Source organism: Myzus persicae, unplaced genomic scaffold (genome assembly GCF_001856785.1).
Source record: "Myzus persicae strain clone G006 unplaced genomic scaffold, MPER_G0061.0, whole genome shotgun sequence".
NCBI lineage: Eukaryota > Metazoa > Arthropoda > Insecta > Hemiptera > Aphididae > Myzus > Myzus persicae.
In genome coordinates, this window is record NW_019104252.1 from 62,136 (window position 1) to 82,174 (window position 20,039).

General features: G+C 29.1%; 1 protein-coding gene across 2 annotated transcripts in view; it reads right to left on the reverse strand.

Moving 5' to 3' along the window:
- LOC111040459 (major facilitator superfamily domain-containing protein 12-like) overlaps nucleotides 1-20,039 on the reverse strand; it is a 39,165-nt gene that overhangs the window by 14,587 nt on the left and 4,539 nt on the right. The window contains exon 1 of one of the 2 annotated variants that reach the window (XM_022324385.1): nucleotides 12,594-12,678. The exons of the other annotated variant lie outside the window; for it this stretch is intronic. Coding sequence (XP_022180077.1) covers nucleotides 12,594-12,678 — 85 coding nt within the window. Of the gene's footprint in view, nucleotides 1-12,593; nucleotides 12,679-20,039 lie in introns of those variants that run through there. 2 annotated transcript variants of the gene reach the window in all.

Here is a 20,039-nt window from a genome sequence, read left to right on the forward strand (position 1 = left end):
ATACATACAGTCCAGACGTTTACTTCTAAACGAACAAAGTCTTATCAGATTTAACGATTTCACCTGCATTGTTTTAATTATTCACTACCTATATAATATTAACGACATCTTAAATAATAATGTTTTTAATATTGTGAATTAAAGTCGGTACACAAATTAAAACACACATAATAATTAATAATACTCGAACATGGTAGGTAGGCACTTGTAATGTTGTAGAAACACTGAAATTCGTGTATCTATATTATTAATAATGAAATACATACAGTTGCACAATTTTTTTTTCCACACGTTAGCTGGTAGTCGATATTTTAACAACATATTTCTAACAGTAGGGTTGCAATTTTTTATGGCTTCGTCGAACGGTGAGGGTGGTGACGATTATTATCGACAGAAATAATAAAGTCAACGCGTAGTATATTGCAGTACGCATTACTTTTTGTTTTATACGTATTGACTTGCCGTATTTAAATTGAAAATGTCGTATTTTAAATAGGTAATATATACTTATATATTTACATATAAATATATATTTATTTTTAAAAATGATTTGCCATATCCAAAATATTACAAACTAATCCTAACATAATTGTATACTAATTAAATATTTGTCTATCAATATTATTTTGATCCCTTGCGAAGATATATTTTATATATAGTCATAAATAATTATAGCCTGTGGGTATAATACTATATTAAATAATATATACCTGATTTGCAGTATAGTCTATTGAATCTTATTATGTTGACATGAGTTATCAGAACAGCGATGATATTTTTAAAATAATATATAATATAAAATTAACTTAAAAGACTATTATAGACCAGTATAATTTGTTCGGTCATATCAGTCGGCTTTTCTTGCATCGTAAAAACGATTATAAATATTTTAATAAAATGCGTGTATGTATTTTGCTACCTTGGTTTCGGATAAAGGCAATCTTATAAATATGTTTATTGTGAAAACTAACAAACATGAAGTAGATATAGGTACGCGTATATATTTTTCGTGTTTATTTGATACTTAAAAGTAGAACATTTATTGAGTATAAACGCACCTTGGTTTATTCTTACGCAATTTAATAGAGTTTTATAACTGGAGTGAACTAACTATGGGTTACATAGGTGCTATACATATATCGTATTCAATTCATATTTTTAGTTCATCAATTTCTAGAAAGTTGTTCTCATAAAAATATTTGAAATATCATCGTTAAAGTAGAATTTGTATAATATTATACATTTAACCATTAAAGGTATATTATACCAAGTACAACGGGATTGTTTATTTGTTCAAAACCACTTCCTCTTGTTAATTTCTGGACAAATTTGTAGTTTTTAATTTTTAGTAGATGGTCCCGTTTTCAATCTAGCCATTATCTCCATATTATTGAATATGGGTAAAAGATAAATCATGCACACGACACAAATATAAAACATTATTTTTATAGATGTATTGTAGTGAAACCAAAGTTCACAGTTTCAGTGGAATGATAGTACCGACAGTCAATTTGTCAGCGATAAGCATGAAGAAACATTTCGTATTGCATTATTGCACAGTTTTGTAATTACGAACCTGCGATTATTTCAAAAATATTTTTGAAATATAATCATTATAAAACAATTTTTAACAATTGTTGTAAGTCTCTTTTCTTTTGAGCCAACATTGCGTATGCCGTTATTTTTCACAAAATGAACATGATTACCCTAACGTTTATAATATGCGTCATGTATGGATAATAAATTGAATATTGATATGGCGTTATTATAAATAATAATTTTCGAAGTTAGTCATAAAATTAACAATTATTTATAGTTAAAACAGTTTCATCATTAAAATTAATTATTCGTGTTAAATGCTCAGAATTGTATTTGAATAGAATATTCTAGACGTTGTTACTATGTAAAAGATAATATTATGATGTTTTAAAAAATAATGATTTAATAAGTTTTCTATTTACAAATAAGTCATCACTAAATTAGAGCTTTGAACCAAATGTTATTGAAAATGTATAGGTATTATCTATAAAGATTCGAAACTGCAAACGAAATTGAATTGTTTTTAGATACTAAACATTTAAAATTTAAATTATTAATTTGACTATAGTTCAATAAGTGAACGTATTTCTGCCCATACGTTATGTTTATAAATGTTATGATATTATAAAAAACTTCTGATTAAAGAGCGTTATAAAAAAATCAACACAAACATAATTTATTATAGCTGCAAACTACGACTTGCGAATTATTATTTTAGTCGAAATCGAATATTGTGATAGAGACATATTTGTATTAGACAACGCAACCATGAAAAGTAAATAATACGAATAACGCATATTAAATTTCAATCAATAATTAAAACGTTCGTTTGGAAAACATAATATATTAGCCTGCACGTTATATAGCTAAAGGTTTAGTTTTTTTGTCTACTTCGAGGACTTAATTTATGGCACTACCCATATATTATAATATTATGTAGATTGTAGATACTTCCTACTGTTATGGAAAATATAGTTATTTAATCAAAATACTGTTATTTAATTTAGTGCTTGAAAATTTCATCAAATATAAAAATGTGAAATATTTCAATATTTTAATAAAATTTGTTTTTCTTCTTTTTTAATGAGTTTTATTTTTACGTACACTTGTTATTAATGACAATTTTTTTTTAATATTATAAATTTATAACATTTATTAAATTGACAAAACATATACAAAAATGTTAAAATATTAAACGATACGCCATCCCAAATAATATATAAATAAATACAGAATAAACTTACATTATAATAGCATTATGTACAAAGTTTCGGTATGAAAGTAGAAAACAAGATCCTAATGTAGTATAGTATGTCGACTACGACACTTAATTAAAATATTATCAATAATTGTATTGGAAAGAAAATGTATGTTACGTAATACGAGTATGTAGATTTTATAGTTATATCCTACTCCTATGGATGTATGGTAATTTAATCAAAATTAAATTATTATATTAGATTCAAATCTACTAGGTATTAGTTGGAAGATCATATTCAATAAACCTATACTGGGGGATGAGGTGACCGAGTGGTCTGACGCGTCCGCTGCGACGCAGCCGGTCGCGGTTCGATCCTCGGCTACCGGGCGGCATTTTTCTCCGGACAAGTCGCGGTGACCGGAGAACAAGTGCTGCCATCCCCCACCCACGGGGCATGGCAGAAACCTACGGGTGCCCCATTCGAAATTCTGCCAAAAACAAACACACACGTGTTCCCCCCTACCGTCCCAAAATATACAATACAAACAAACCTACAATACAAATCCTACTACAGCTAATGGCCTCAGTTGCCGAAGCTTAAGATCAATAAAAAAAAAAAAAAAAACCTATACTATATATTTATAGTACCTTACTAGATACCAGCTGATACTACCTATATTTATCACCTATATTTAACGATTAAGTTACAATTCGGAATTATTAATCTTATTAATCTTATTATCGTATCCACACGAGCGACCATTTTGGTTCAAGAACTAACTGTAACTCATAATTAAACGACATCAAATGATTACATATCAAATTAAGGTGTACATAATGTATGAATATAGCGATTAGCGGTATATAAATACTTCTTAGGAATATTACAATATCGGGGAAAAAAAATTCTAAAACTTACACAAACATGATACATTTTTGTGATAAAAAGTATTAATAGTTTAATTCATAAATCGGACAATCAAATCAAATTCAAACACGCTTTTTTATTATACAATAAAAAATTGTTAGATAATACTATTAACACGATATACTTGAAGAGTAGGAATTTTTATAAACTGTGTTATAGCGCGCATGCATGATAATTATAGGGTTAGGATGTTTATGACTTTAACAAATCGAAAAATGCATGCAAGTATGGCAGAAAAATATCAAAATATGCCCTTAAATCAATCAAACATGACATAATAAATGCTTGAGATAAAATTTTTTTTTTAATTTTCAAAATGAATCAAAAGACTAACTCACAACGCCCGTATACGTATACTCAAGTCCCCTTATATATCCAAAAATAATAATATCAATCTAAAAGTCAAACTACTAATTTACAAAACACTCCTTATTAAGTTTGTATGGACTTATGGTGTACAGCTCTGGGGCTCTGCAAAAAAATCGAACATAAACAAAACCAAAGTGTTTCAAAACTTTGTTCTTCGACGACTTTCCAATGCACCACCGTAAGTCTCAAATCTAACCTGACATGACGATTTTTATATGTACACCATAAAGAAAGATGAAGTACAATTCTTTTACTCACGCTTTAACAAGCGATTTATATCCCATCAGAATCCTCTTATTAAAAACTTTTCTAGTCTTACACTCCCAGGAAATCTTAGGCACAGGTTTAAACGGAAATGGTGTCATGATCTTCTGCAATTACCAACTTAAATATAACCAATATAAATAATAAAATAAATAAAATAATAAAAATAAAAATTGAGAAAATATAATTAATCAAGCAAATAGTGTCGAAGTGTCATCAATAGGTGGCTTCTTACTCGGCATGTCAAGTCTGTATCACTCTTACCACATAAACGTATTGTACTTAACTGTATATTATATTGTTTATTTCTAAAAAAAAAAAAATGTATAAGACTTTTTTGTAATTGTTCACAGTTTTCTATCGAAATACGCAAGATATGCCATTTATATTATTATTAATGTACACTTATTCCTCAAAACAACAAAATATGCAAAAATATTCAAAACAAAATTGAATGTATCCGATTGTTTGTCATACGAACCGTTTTTATAAGTTGATCTGCAATACGCACGACCAAAAGAAAAAATATGAAAAAGTCATAAACATCCAAACCATAGGTACTGATAACAATTTTATTACAAAAATCAATTATCCAAAAACCTGTTATACGATTGTTATATATTATATAGGTACGATATTTTTCCGAAAACATTTTAGTTAATAGCAGGTACGTTCTCAAACATAACTCATGCGTGCGCCTTTAGATCCCGTTAATTGATTTTACATAGTTTCGTATAAATTAAATACAAAAATGCTTGTTTTTAAATACTTAATCGGAGAAAAAAACCTATTTCGTATGCAAACTAATAGGTATGGCGATTATATGTGTGTTTACTGTGGATGTACATACTTATACCTCTGACTATTATATATTATAATATAGTAACGAGTTGAGTTAACTCCAATACATTTCTCTAATTCTAATATATTCCTTGTAATATTTTTTATAATATAATATAATACATAATATTATACAGTTTCAATGTAGGTATACATTCGTGATGTTTCGTGTTTGTTTTAGTCGTAACATCGTATATTGTCCTTAGCTGTTTTTCTATCGAAAATATATTATTTGTTTTCAGGCGTCTGTCATCGCAGTTGATCGATTCGTACATCATATGTATTATGTGTTGTGTATGCATCGCACAATGCCGGATATTGGTACAACCCAATCTGGACGTTTATTCGGGACAAAGTAAATTCGGTTTGTTTGCGGGTTGGCGAGGGGAAGAGGAGAATATTGCTCCTCGTCCGTATAAAATAATCATATCGTATGGAATTCTTTTCGTGAGTGTTTTGAATTTTGCATTTAAAGCATACAATAATACAATGTATAACGCACAGGTACCAATATTGTTCTGCATAGAGGTGATTATACACATAAATAATTGTGTATGTGTACCTACCCGTTTACTGCCAATATAAAATCGTAAGGAATTCGCGTATTACAAAATAACTATAGCACAGCATTATTACAAAACACAACAAGGTTTCAATAAAAAAATATACACACACACTGTAATAAGTTTATAATTATTATTGTTAAAATGCTGTTTTTACGACGGACTTTCTTAGAAAAATCTCACTAGGTGTTAAGAGTAATGGTTTTAAGGTGTAAAAATAGTTTGAGTTATCAGTTATTACGATCAAACAGCATACGAACGAATATTATTCAATAATTGAAATTGAATGCATTTCTTATCAAGCAAATTCGCAATACTTATTCATATTTGTAAATACGTACCTATAACATAATATTATGCTCTCTTAGGTAGATATAGGAATAAATTTAATTTTTAAACTTTAATACACATTTAAGTTGTACGTCACTTCTCATATCGTGATATTAAACTATTTTATAATGGTTATAACTATTACGATATTATATCGAATATAACGATTCGCGTAAGTAGTAAGAACACAACGGACGATTTTATCTCAAGAATTGCCGATTGGCTTATTTATTGACTCGTGTAAGGTCGCGTAAATCAATTACGAACACAAAAACGAACTATATTCGCGTTTTTCTTAAGTGTGCCTTGTTTCGACTCAATAAACAATATAATATTAAATAAACTAATGAATAAAATATAGAATATTATTATGTAGGTATATTATATTAAATAGTTATATAGGTACTTATGTAATATGTTTGATAATTGTATTAAATATTGTACACCGTCATTGTCAAATATTCTACACAGAAATCAATACTTATAGGTAGTCATTATATAATGAATTATTTTCGAGATGACATTATTGTTACGTCCCGACTTGTTGATTCATTATTATCAACTCGAAAATGAACACGTGATGTTTTTACATATGAATTGAAAATAATTGAACATATTATTATATTTAATCAACAAAAATACAATAATAACCTAAATAGAGCGTTGTTACGACCAGACTCTGTATACCTACATGGGTATGTCTAAGACTGTGAGTGGTTTTACATTCTGCTCCTACCTAAGCTTTTTGGATATCCATAACCGTCTAATCGTTTTCTAAACCATACTGTAACCGTCGAACGAGTTCTTGCGACGGTCTCCCTTATAGTTGTATAACCTTGTCGTCAAGAGTAGAGGTCATGGTAGGCGGATTTGGGGTCTCGTACCAGAATTTGATATCGTGGTCGATTCATATCCTCCTTCCTGTGGACTTAAGTGAGTCTTGTATTTTCCAATAAGAAACGTGTGGTTTTAGTTTAATGTTTTGATTAAAACTGTTCAATTTAAATTACGTTCATCTTACCAAACCTTATCACGTTTGAATTGCTAATTGTCCGATTAATAGTGTCGCCACTTGTATTGTGTGCTATATGAGTACAATTCAATATATTATAATATATTTTTAGGGTTACTTAATTTTTTACATTTAGGATTAAGGAGTACCTACTCTTAATATAGAATCATACAATCGACCAAACCTAACCTAATCAATAATATTATATTAAAGTATTTAGTAGGTATATATATATACATAGGTATGTTTTTAAAATGTATTAAACCGATTTTTCTCGAGTAAGGTGCTTGACGATTTGTAGGCCAAATTATGTTTTTTTAAATTTGTTTGGTTTAAATACTAATCACTATAGGGAAGCGTATCATAACGAAAAATTAATAAAACTATTTTATATGTTTGTACGTGTAGGCGCCTATTGTGTAACTTGTTTTTGTGACATTATAAGATGTAGGTACCCATACCTATATATGTTATATGGCCAACACTATTACGAACATAATAATATCGAACAGCGTGTTATTATTTCGAAGACTGAAAATTACATTTTAACTTTATTTAAGTAGTTTTCCGAGATAGGTTTTTAATTCAATAACTAAAACTGCTTTTTTTTACGAAAAATCCAGGTTATTCCGACTATGTGTCTCCGCGATGATGCCATCGCCTACAACTTGATATGAAATCTATAATGAACGGCGTTCAACAAGAGTGGGCGTCTATTATGAACAATACGTAATAATAGTGTAATACTATACATTAAAATTTAAATTTCACAACAGGGTAGATATATATTATATTATGATACTACACACATTCTTAATCCCTATGCGGAATTTGCCATTTTCAAAAACTGGAATTTCGTGAGTATTGTGCAATACACAGTCGACAACGCATGACACCTGTTTAACATTCCTTAGGACGTTGCACACCCACGTAACGATACGAAAATACATCACAAAGGTTATAGACTATAGGTACCTTAAACGCTTTTATGTGGAATGATCCTTGTTAAAAAAAATACTTTTTTTTTTAAGATTTTTTACACTTGGCGTGCCAGTTTTTATCAAAATTATATTAACGTATTGTACGCCGTGAATGTTTACTATATTATACTGGAAATGAGACGCTGGTGTAGGTTAGGCGTTCAATTTCTCAAATCTCATAAATTATATCTATTATAGAATAGAATAAAATATGAAAATTGACGAGTGTGATACACACGTTCCTAACTAGGTATTTAATTTTCTATCTAATACGAATGTATTGTTTATTCCAATATTTGATAATATTGCCTATATTCGATCATATTAATCCAATAACTAGTGTTACAAATTTACAACGTTATATATATTATGAATTAAAAATAAAACTGTATTGTCAATGAGTAAAATATAATACATTTAGCCATGAAAATTGAATATTATTTATGTTTCTAATGCTCATTTTGAGTAACATTATAATTATGCTCAATCAGTCGCACCATATCATTAACAGATTTACTTCTTATTGCTCGATTTAACTGTATTACAATTTAGTGTAATACACTTGTACAGAATCGATGATATTTATTTGATATAGACCAAAAAAGTAAGAAACCACGTGTAAAAAATCGTGACGAAAATTGATTTTTAACAAAATTGAAATATTTTTAAATTGTATGGGTTTTTCTTGTAATTTTCACCACATAATATATTATTTATGTGGTGGCGTGAGTATTGAAATAAATTTATATTTGGCCTGAGACCGACGTCGTCTTATGTTATTACAGTCGTTAACCCTATACCATTTTTTTTCTTTACACATTGATAATAAGCGATAAGCCACCATTAATATAATATGTATTACCTATGTAGTATAATATTATGATGTACATAATAAAGTAACAAAAACAAAAAGTAATAATAATAAATTTCTAATTATAAGTATTAAGTATAGTTGGTGTATATATTATTATGTGAAGTTTATCGGAGCGTATAATAAAATATTTTTTTGAACTTTGATCCTTTTAATTTTTTGACAATTAATTATAATATAGTAATATATAATATACAACATAATATTATAATCTGAACATAGTAAACCTGCACTTAATGAGCATGATAATCTATGATAATATTGCCGTGTAATATGTACATAAAAATATTATATTGGTACAGTTTACAGAACGTTAAATGTAATACACAACAGCGTTTAACGATCGTTTTACTATCGATTGATATTTTAGAATTTGATAATTTTTGTTTGGCGAGTATAATAGGTATTTTCACACCTTTGCCCACTCGTCGACACTCGATATAGGTATACCTACGATATAGGAAAGGCGTTATTTGTAAAAGCACACGTTCTATACAGTTCGATAAAAAAATAATAATAATATATATTATATTATTAAATGTGTGTGAATAACCAGACCGGCAGAGGAATTGAATATTGAACCCTAGACGCAGACATACTGCACATTACAATATGGTTCTCAGCGCATACTATCCGTGCACTGCATAAACCTATATATTTCTACCGTATACATATAAATGCGAAACATGACCGACCGCGACAGTGATGGATCGAAATTTTGCAAAATATAGGTCAATTGTTCCTGCGTATATATATGTATATGCGTGCATGTCTGAAAACCCGACGTTCCCGGAAACACTCTTTTCCAATCTGGAAATTATAATTTCATTCGGAAACCGAAATCACATTTTCCGCCACCGACATTTCAGCCTGTGCGAGTCATGCCTATTACGTGGAAATTTGCTATTTAAATTTAATAACATAATACCATACCGTTTGTTTGTTTTTAATTTCCACGGTATCGTGTCAACATTGGTTGTAAATATGCGTATAAACGCGAGACATTAGCACACAATGACATTTTAAGTCGGTGCTGCTGCCGCCTTGTAATAAAGGTACCAACTTGCAGAATATACGGAGAAAAAAAATTGATGACCTTTTACGTTTTACCAGCGGGTAATGGGTTTTATTTAATAACGATGTCGACAAAACCAATTTCGTTTACAAAAACACACCACGATTGCGCGTGGACGCACGTAGAAATATTATGTTTTCCCAAAATTTTTTCCACGTTCGCTCACTTGTTTAAACATACATATACGAATACGATATACAATATTATTATAAAATGTGTGTGTAAAACATACAACAATACGACTAAATGCTACATCATATTAAGACACTAAGAAAATACCTGTTGTCGGCGTATTCAACATAATATTGTCAACGTTTTTTTAAATACCAATTGATAATATGAAGACGAGCATCGTAAAAAATATATTAACTGTAATTGGATAAATTAGACATCGTTTTTCACGCTATTCAATCGAAAGCCCATTGAAACGTCAACATACCATTAATGTACTATACGAATCAAAACGAGTATAATTTAAATGGCTATATTATATTACAATATATTATATTGTGAATACTCAATAGTCGGCGGTTACATAAATAATTTATTATCTTAGGACATTCGACGAATACTAAACTTCTTACAGACACTATTAGTTTTCAAATTAACATAATATAATAACCCTGCTTAATATTACGCGTTATTATAACGTTTAGGTGTATAATTGTGTTATTATTCGATCGAAGTAATGTTATAACCGGTAAGATGCTTTGCAATGTGATGTCGATCTTCCAATAGCACAGAACAATAATGTAATATATAATGATATCATCTGCGTATACAGTGGGGTGGGTAAATTACTGGTGCACATAGTTTATATTGTATTATGCAGTTGAATTACATTTTATTGAGGTGTTTAATATCAATATTATGTTCGTTTTCTCTAAAGCTTGTCACTCGCGTCCTGCGTCGGAGCGTTTTGTACAACTATATGTATTCATTGCCTGCCGGTTCTCTTCGAAGCGCATTATATTGTAATCAGTTCAATAGTTCATTATTCTTTTGATCCGTAACAATAAACTTAAAATATCTATATACTGCAACTGCAGCGTCTCGAGCCGCAGTGAGTATATATGCCTGCAGTTGTGCCTATAACATCTACAACGACTCGAGTTTGGTATTCAGAGGGAGTTTTGTTTTTTGTTTTATCTCGTTCAATAGAACGATTGTCATTATTATGAAGACGTCGGGTAATACCAAAATATTTTCGTAACACGAAAACGAGAATAATTTTTGTTTTTTAAACTTTTGTCGATCGTGCCTACAAGTAGGTACTAAAAAAATATTATAACACACTGCAGTGACGTACATTACAATGTGTATTCTTATTAATAACACTTGTCTGTCGACGAACGTATTATTATATTATGAAACGAGTAAAACACTAATTTGCATATACGCATTCATATGTTATAACAGCATATATATATATATATATATTGTATAAGCATAAAACGCCGTTGTGTGTACGGCTCGTCATTTTTTTGTCAGCAATATGTGCACCTATTTCGCGGATGGATGATGGAAATAATAATTCCGTAAAATCATTTTCGTTAATATTTGTCTTGTTTCGATTATTTTTAACATCCTACATGGCTAACAGCTGTATAATCTTGTCAACGAAAATATCGCGCGATATAGACGAGTGATGTACAAATGATCTCATTTTTAATGACGACCGTGAATATTATAAACAAAAAAATTAAATTAATACGCGTGTTATCCGTTTTAATGGGTTTTCATCAAAATAATTCTTCGTATTCAAATGATAATAGGTACGCACATCAATTAAATGAAAATTTGCCAACTACATCACAATGATATATGTACCTATAGAGGGATCGCAGATATCACCAATATTAAGCAAATGTATGTGTTTGAGAAATTTAATAAATCGTACCAGCTAAAATCTAACCTCTGCAGTTACTGTTATTAGTTGACAGCAATTGAAAAACGATTTGAATACATTGCGGTTAACGGACAAAAAAATCATGTAAGTCGAAATTGTCGAACAAAATAAATTACGTACCTATATACTTTCTGCTATAATTATTAATTAATTAAAAGTTATTATTAATAAAAGAAAATAACCACACAAATACTCGTATATTGTTTTGATGATAAAAAAATAAGTTTTCTATACGGTTCGACAAGACTTGATTCTACTACACTACTATATAATAGAAACGATTATGGACGATTGAAAAGAATAAAATAATATTATGTACCTACATCATCATGCCGTTATTTTGAGAAAACGGACGACACGTTTTTTACCAATTTATTATAACTATATGATACATGTGTATAAATGTAGGTACATCAATTATCATTAGTGTCTTTGTACTATAACCTATAGAGGCTGTATTTGATTTAAATATTGATTATTTGCATGGCCTTAATGAGATATGAAAACGAAAAAACACATTATATAATATTTTTCTGCCACACATTGGAAAAATAAATAATCGTTGGAGTGAATTTTTCTCGTCAAATAATTTTTACCCTACTGAATTACACATAAAACATGTCAACCAGACGGAATAAAATGAAATGAGGTGTAAATTATGACGATAAATTACGCATATAATATATACACATATTACTCTATATTATAGTACCTGGTAGTGCTGGTACTTGGTTAAGTTGAATGGCACGTTTTTGGTCATCTCCTTTTTTTTGATCCGTTTGATTATTCGTAGACATTTTACGCGAGTATAATTATATTATTATTAAGGTAATGGCCGGAAAAAAAAATTATTTACTATCTACAATATATATATTCTCAAACGAAATGAATATAATAATCGGACGCAAATACAAAAAAAAAAAACGTGCGTGTCTCTCGAAAACCGTTTGGGTAACTACCGAGTTTACTGTTTACGATACAATATTGAATTGTATAACAGTCTCGCACGCGAGACGACCGAATGACACCTCCAGAGGAAAATTACGAACGGATATATAGCGGAATAAATTACTGTTCATCAACGCGAGTTAAACGAGTAGCCGACCTGCAGTAGCGACCAACCAGCGATCACAGACATTTGGCGACCACTTATCTCGGTGCCGCGCAGTGCACGAGTAAATATATATAATATTATTATTATTATTATTATTACGAACTCCCCCGGCACAGTGATTACGCGAACTGTAATATAAAATAATAATAATAATTTAATATTACACTTAATCAGTTTATCGAGTGCGTAATGAAACAATAGTACACACACTTATTATTATGGGCTCGTAAAAAGTGCACGTCTGCGCGCACTGTGTGTTTGAACAATCCGCGACTCAAAGGCACACTCAAACCTCCTGTACCTATTTACTATACGTATGACGTGTACAAAATGTCCTTGCTCTAAATATTATTAATTTGTGTGTAATATGTATATTTGTAATTATATTATTGTAAATCGTTTGTCTAATATTTTTTATTTTTTTTTCGATACAAGATTGCGTTCCGTCACTATACTTGGCCGATCTTCGTTTTGATTACCTATGACGCTCCGCTGCATACACGGGCAAGACACTTGTTTTCGACCAAAATCGTATATATTATCCTTTCCTTCTGGGCCAAACCAAAAAAGTTTAATATTTACTTTACATTAAATAGTTATATTATATTCGCGTACAGAAAAGTATGAAAAATATAAGTAGTACCTAGGATGTATTTTTGTCATTAATTATTTCGATAAATTAATTATATTATGAATTGGATCGGTGGTTGTCCTTAAAAGTTAAAAAGTAATGTTAATATTATATATTATTATATTTTTAATAATTGTCTATACATGCAACTATATTCTATAACATAAAGTAAATATTAAACGTCTTGGATCTACTCGGAGAAACCTTACAACCATACCTCCAATCAAATATCAACATCGTCAACTTATTCCTAGAGGAAATATATTTATACGACTTAATAATATAAGCACTAACTATAATGTAAACTATATTTAAATTATAATAAACATTGCAAATTATAACTAGGTAATGGATTAGTAGCCAAAGTTAAAATGATCAATAAAAAAAAAAATGTTTGATTTGGCCGAATAAGAATGGTGAACGATTTTGGTCGAAATCGGTTATGCCCGGATACAACCAGTGGCAGTTTTTACAGGGAGAATGTACAATATGCATGAAGGTTTTCACTCCGACCACCCGCCATGGGCTGTGTACACTAACTCTGATTTAGTCATCGTGGACAATTCACAGTCGTCAAAACGTAAAACACATTCTATCAAAAATAATGTAAAAAAAGTAAAATGTGTTTATGTATAAACACACACAAAACAACCCCCCCCCCCACATAAACACATACACACCCACCACAAGACTTGTCAAGAAACACCCATCATGATACACATTTTTATTGAGCGGGTTATAAATATTTGAACAGAACTTTTAACGGCATAAATCTATACCTACAGAAAAATAATAACTAAAATCTATGAAATAGAAAAAGAAAAACACATATACACCAACCATAAATTTAATTTTACTTGAAAAGCTCGGGTTTTGATTGCCTATGAACAACAACACCGTTATAGGTACAACACGTTATATAGTACTTTCGAACAGGCTTACTGCTCATAATATATTATTCAAAAAACGGCCAGTACGCCGAAATAGCTGTAACAGTGCAGTCGACTTGACAAATAGGTGTGCATATGGTTATAAGTTGTATAACTGAGGATAAAATAACTGATGCACAATACTCGAGACCTGAATTAACTCCACCGCCCATCCATTATAATCTGCAGTGTCACAAACATCAACACACCCAAATAAACAACGTAAATTCTACTGGCTAGAGAAACTATTTTTTAATAATTTGGACTAAAAAAATAAAATATAAAAATTCCTTACCATTTGAAGGTATTTAATATTATATATTTATATTCATATTATACATTATATATTATAAATGTCTATGGTTATGCATAAAATAAAGAAATGTTGAGAAACTGTCGCTGTTATAGGTATACTGACAAAGTATTGTTACTTTACTATGGGTATTGATTTTTTTTTAACTGTTCGCATTTTTTTCTTCTGAACACCATGATATAGGTACAATCAAAATTGTTACGATTAGTGTAATATACATTGATTACTTTTTATGAATTGATATTTTATTTTATAATTATTCATTGTGTAATGATGGCGTTCAGAAGGAAAACAATTTTTAAAAAAAATCAAATTTAGCTAATTAATTTTTTAAAATTATATCTAGCTCTAATTTCGCCAATTTTGGGTTTAGAATGCAAGTTGATAGATCAAGATTACTTGAAAAAAAACGAGCAATTCGAAAATGATATTCAAAATAGGGATTAAAAAAAAATTAAGTTGTGTTGAGCATGAGCAAAATACATGAGCTTGAAAAATTGGAAGTCATATAAATGTATTAATTCATTAGTCTAGTTGAATGTCCCGCAAACAGAATTGAAAATCATTTACAAGGTAATGAATGATAAAGATGGGAAAGGAAGGGCCCTGTTTCCGCGGACACACGGTATATCGCCAGTGGATTTTAATCGTTTATTGCTAATATATTTATTTACACGCCCATGTGTATTTATTATAATCGGTATAGTTTCTAATGAATTTATAAACATATTTCTGATAAATCAGTTTTAAAAGCGATAAAAAAAACTATATTATATTATATAAGTAAGTATTGTAAATGCTATTTAATTTGTATTTCCTAGTATACCTATGATATACCTAATAGTTGTTTTTTATGATTAAATACTTGGAGAACATAGATAACATAAATTATTATCATTTAGATAATACTACATAATAATCGCTTTCGGATTCAGACATATCAAAATCTGTCCAACTAATTATATGTTGTTCCTGTAAATACAGTAGATATTATACCTACGTTTATCTTTTGATTAAATTGTCATTTAAACAAATTAGGTAAAGGTAACGTTTATACTCTTCAATAGAAAAAAGAAGTGTATTATATTTGCAGTATTTAAAATAAATATTTTTTTTTTGGATTACGTGCTTAGAATTTATTAGTAAATTTAATACATATTGGTACATCGTGTTTGATTATTTACACATGATTACATGAATAACACCCATTACAGTGGCGAAAGGCCCGCACCTAACTATCGAACTATCTCATTTCACCTATTTTTTTAGTTTGTAATCAGTTATTAATACAATTGGAACATTCAGGTTGTCAGAATATTATCATTTAATAATAATATATTAAGCATAATGTACCTATTTAGTTTTAGTAATTTATATCCAATTATTATTTGACAAAAGACTTCACTTTTATAAAAACTATTTAATAACAACCACTGGTATATAATATATATAATTTGTTGGCAATGCCAATATTTGAGTTTAACATTTTTACCTTGTTTGTTGTGTAGAAAAACATGTACTTTCGGACAAGCGCACATATTTTTCTTTTGTTTTACCTTCAAAATTATAGCAAGGAATAGCAGTATTTTTTGGGTAATATAATCATAATAAATTGTAATATGTTAAGCGTTTGAAGCATGGTAAATATACATTAAAAATTCGACTCCCGGTTTATAAAAAGGTAACAGAACAATTAGATACCTATACAAATGTAATGTAATATTAAATCTAGTATTTATTATACTCTGACATTTAAAAAAATATAAAATGTCGAGGGATTAATATTAATTAAATATTCAAATATTCAAATCATCATAGCCAACATGTCCCATATCTTCCACGCCCTCCATTATCATGAACCTAACATCCTTAGTAGGTACACAAGATTAAGTAACTAAAAAAACTACTTACTCATAATTTCTGTTTAAATATATCGACATTTTCAAAAATATCATCCGATTAACAATTAACAAGAAAAAAAGAGTAATTTTAATTTGAAAAACACAGGAAACGCCTTAAAATTCTCCTACTTTGTTATCCCAACATATCTGTTCAACTGTCCCTTCTCGCCCCACACGTCGACCTGTCCCATTCAACATCCTTGCAATGTCCCATTCTAACTATGCTATAATTCCGTCGATGTATGTACATAGCAAACTCGGACCCAACCGTCTCTTTTTTATAGACCTTGTCCTATATATTTTTTATCCGTTTGTTAACTGTTTATCATTTGTTTAATTTGTTTAGTTAAGCTCCTATTAATCATTTGCTTAGTTTGTTTACTTGAGCTACTATTTAAATATGTATTCGATCTTTTATTGGCAGGTTCTTTATATTTTCTGCTCGAAAAGCTGGTTTGTGTTTGTTATTAAATACAATAAAATAAAATTATAAATCAAATTAATTTAAACTAAATGCTGTAAAAAATTTAAGCATCTGAACATTTGGACGTAAGAATTTTAAATAGATTTAAATATTAGAATTCGAATTAATACATTATTAAAAGGGGTGGGGTTGAGCATGCTTGGTGATAATCACCCTGCAGTAATCATCACATTATCAACTGTGACGCGCCAATCATTTTTCAGATAGACTTCAGAAATACGAGTATTTCACACGGACTCTTCCTTTTTACTGTATTATAAAATACTAAAATTATATTTGTTTAGGTATTGTAATGTTTAAGTCACTGGAGTACCAATGATTGTACCCGGTGGTGGGTTATTGAGATTATTGACATACTATTATTTTTGTATTTATAGGCTGTGTATCGACCGCTTGTAATGTATTAAATGCATTAGCCAAGTATAAGATAAAGTCAGACTATAGTATAGGAAGGCAATTAAAATGTTTGAGATTTAATATTCAAATACTTAACAACACTGCAGTTCCTTGTCTAACGCCGGGATGCAGAGATAGGCATAACAAAATGCATTCGGCTTAATCTGTGTCCTATCCTATTTTCTTGTTGTGCAATTTAAGATGATTCATTTGGCATAATAACAGTAAAAAGTACTTGAGATTTGAGAATGTATACATAGTATGAATCATAATAATGATTTGGACGGTGTCTAAATGTGTGAGTGATCGCATATAACTTAAGTTTTTGAAATGACATGAATCAGAATCACTACAATCTGGAGTTCAAATAAAAATTATTAGTAATTAATGATGACTAATGAATTTGTACTTTTATAAACACTAAAGGTGAATGTACTTACAATGTGGCAGAGCTTGCTTCAGATTGTGCAGTATTCTAAGATTCTAAGCAAAGCAATAGGGTTGTAGCGTGCAAATTGGACTGATCATTTTTAATTTTAGTTTCTAACTGAAGCGATGAATGTATTGATTTTAAAATTATGTGATTTTTTTTTGTGCTTATGTACACGATAAGTAGTCAAAATAGATACTGGTTCGATTTTCAACTTCAATATTTTTTCCGATGGGCAAGTGAATCTAGTTGGTGCATTCGGAGAGTTAAAATTTAAAATTCCCAGTATATTTCAAAAGCGCCGGGACAAAAAATAGATTACGGAAAACCGGGAATTTTTATGCAAAATCGGTTTTTGACAAAATCGATTTTTATTTCTGGTGTAACTCTAAAAAAAAATGACCTACATGGAATTTTCAATGATTGTTTTATCATTGTATATACATTATACATAACGAAATTTTCAAAACTTTAAAATGTTACATTTTTAAATCTAAGATTTTAAAATTGAAAACATAGATTCTCATAAATGGTTTATACGGTAGCCAAAAAATCTAAAAGGTATACAAACATGGTTATATTTTATAGACATTTGGACGAAATTACTTATTTAAAACAAGAATAACGATTTTAGTTATTTTATTGTAATTTAAAAATATTATTCGTGGGTGCTTGAGACTTTTAGAGTATCTACATTGTTATATTTTCTACACAAAATGACATTTTCAAACGTAATTTCAAGAACAAAATTGTTATTATCAGTATGAATACATAATTACCTAAAAAAAAAAATTGAATATTAAATAATTTGTGTTAAACTGTGATTTTAATACAAAAATAAATATATTAATTAAATTTATAAAGTTTATAACGTTAAACATTTTTTTGGCCCACGTACATTTTTTTCAAATTATTTGACCGCCATAGAAATTAATTGCCACCCCCTGCTCTAGACACGGGCTGTATACAGTAGGGCGTTATCCAGTTACTCGCTTTATTTTTTACCTTTGAAGATAGGTTCATTAGCGATTAAAAAAAAGTCAAATGTGAGTGTCATTAATGAATGACTCACAGTCACATCAAAGCTTATCATGAAACTATTATTAGTTCATTAACGTGATGAATTAATACTAAATATTAATATATATAGTAGTGAACTACCCTTAACACATACAGGTATCATAATTGAGTCCCTTTGTAATTTAAAAAAACCGTATAAAAACCTTTGAAGATGATAAATTGAGTTTGGACGGTGGAAACTTCAAAATTTGAATAAGTCATTTTTCAAATTTCAAACTACGAGGTATTAGAAACGCCGAGAGAGTGATAAAAGCAAAATTAAATATTCAGGAATTGGGAGTTCTATACTGAGCATTACATACTCAATCATTAAATTAATGTTATCTAACTTTTTTTATTAAAAAGGAAAAAAATATCAAATTTGAAACTGACTAAAGAAAATTTAAATTAGTTCACCAAAATTGTTTTAATTCAGAAATTTATGAAAAAAATAGTTTTATTAACGTCTAATGTTGATTTATTTTAACAAAATATATTCTTCTGTTCTGTATAAATAGGTGGTACTGTCGGCACACATACAATTTAAAAATTTGAACTCGTTATATAGATTATATAATTATATATTCAGTTCAGGAAGTCTTGAACTCAACTTATAATGAACCGGTAGACTTGCGGTTCACTAAAAAGACTAGATTATTAATTTGTAAGGTATAAGGATTAATATTTAATATACATTGAAAACTACCTATATATCAATAAAAAAACGCAGACATTATCATACAAATTAATTTTATTAATACATTATAACAATTACATATGTTTTAGTAAATATGACGTAAGTATATTATATACGTAAGTATTTTAACCTTAATAAACAATCAAATTAAATAACTCGACAATGTATTAATAAGAATAAGCATTTAAGAATATTTTTGTATCT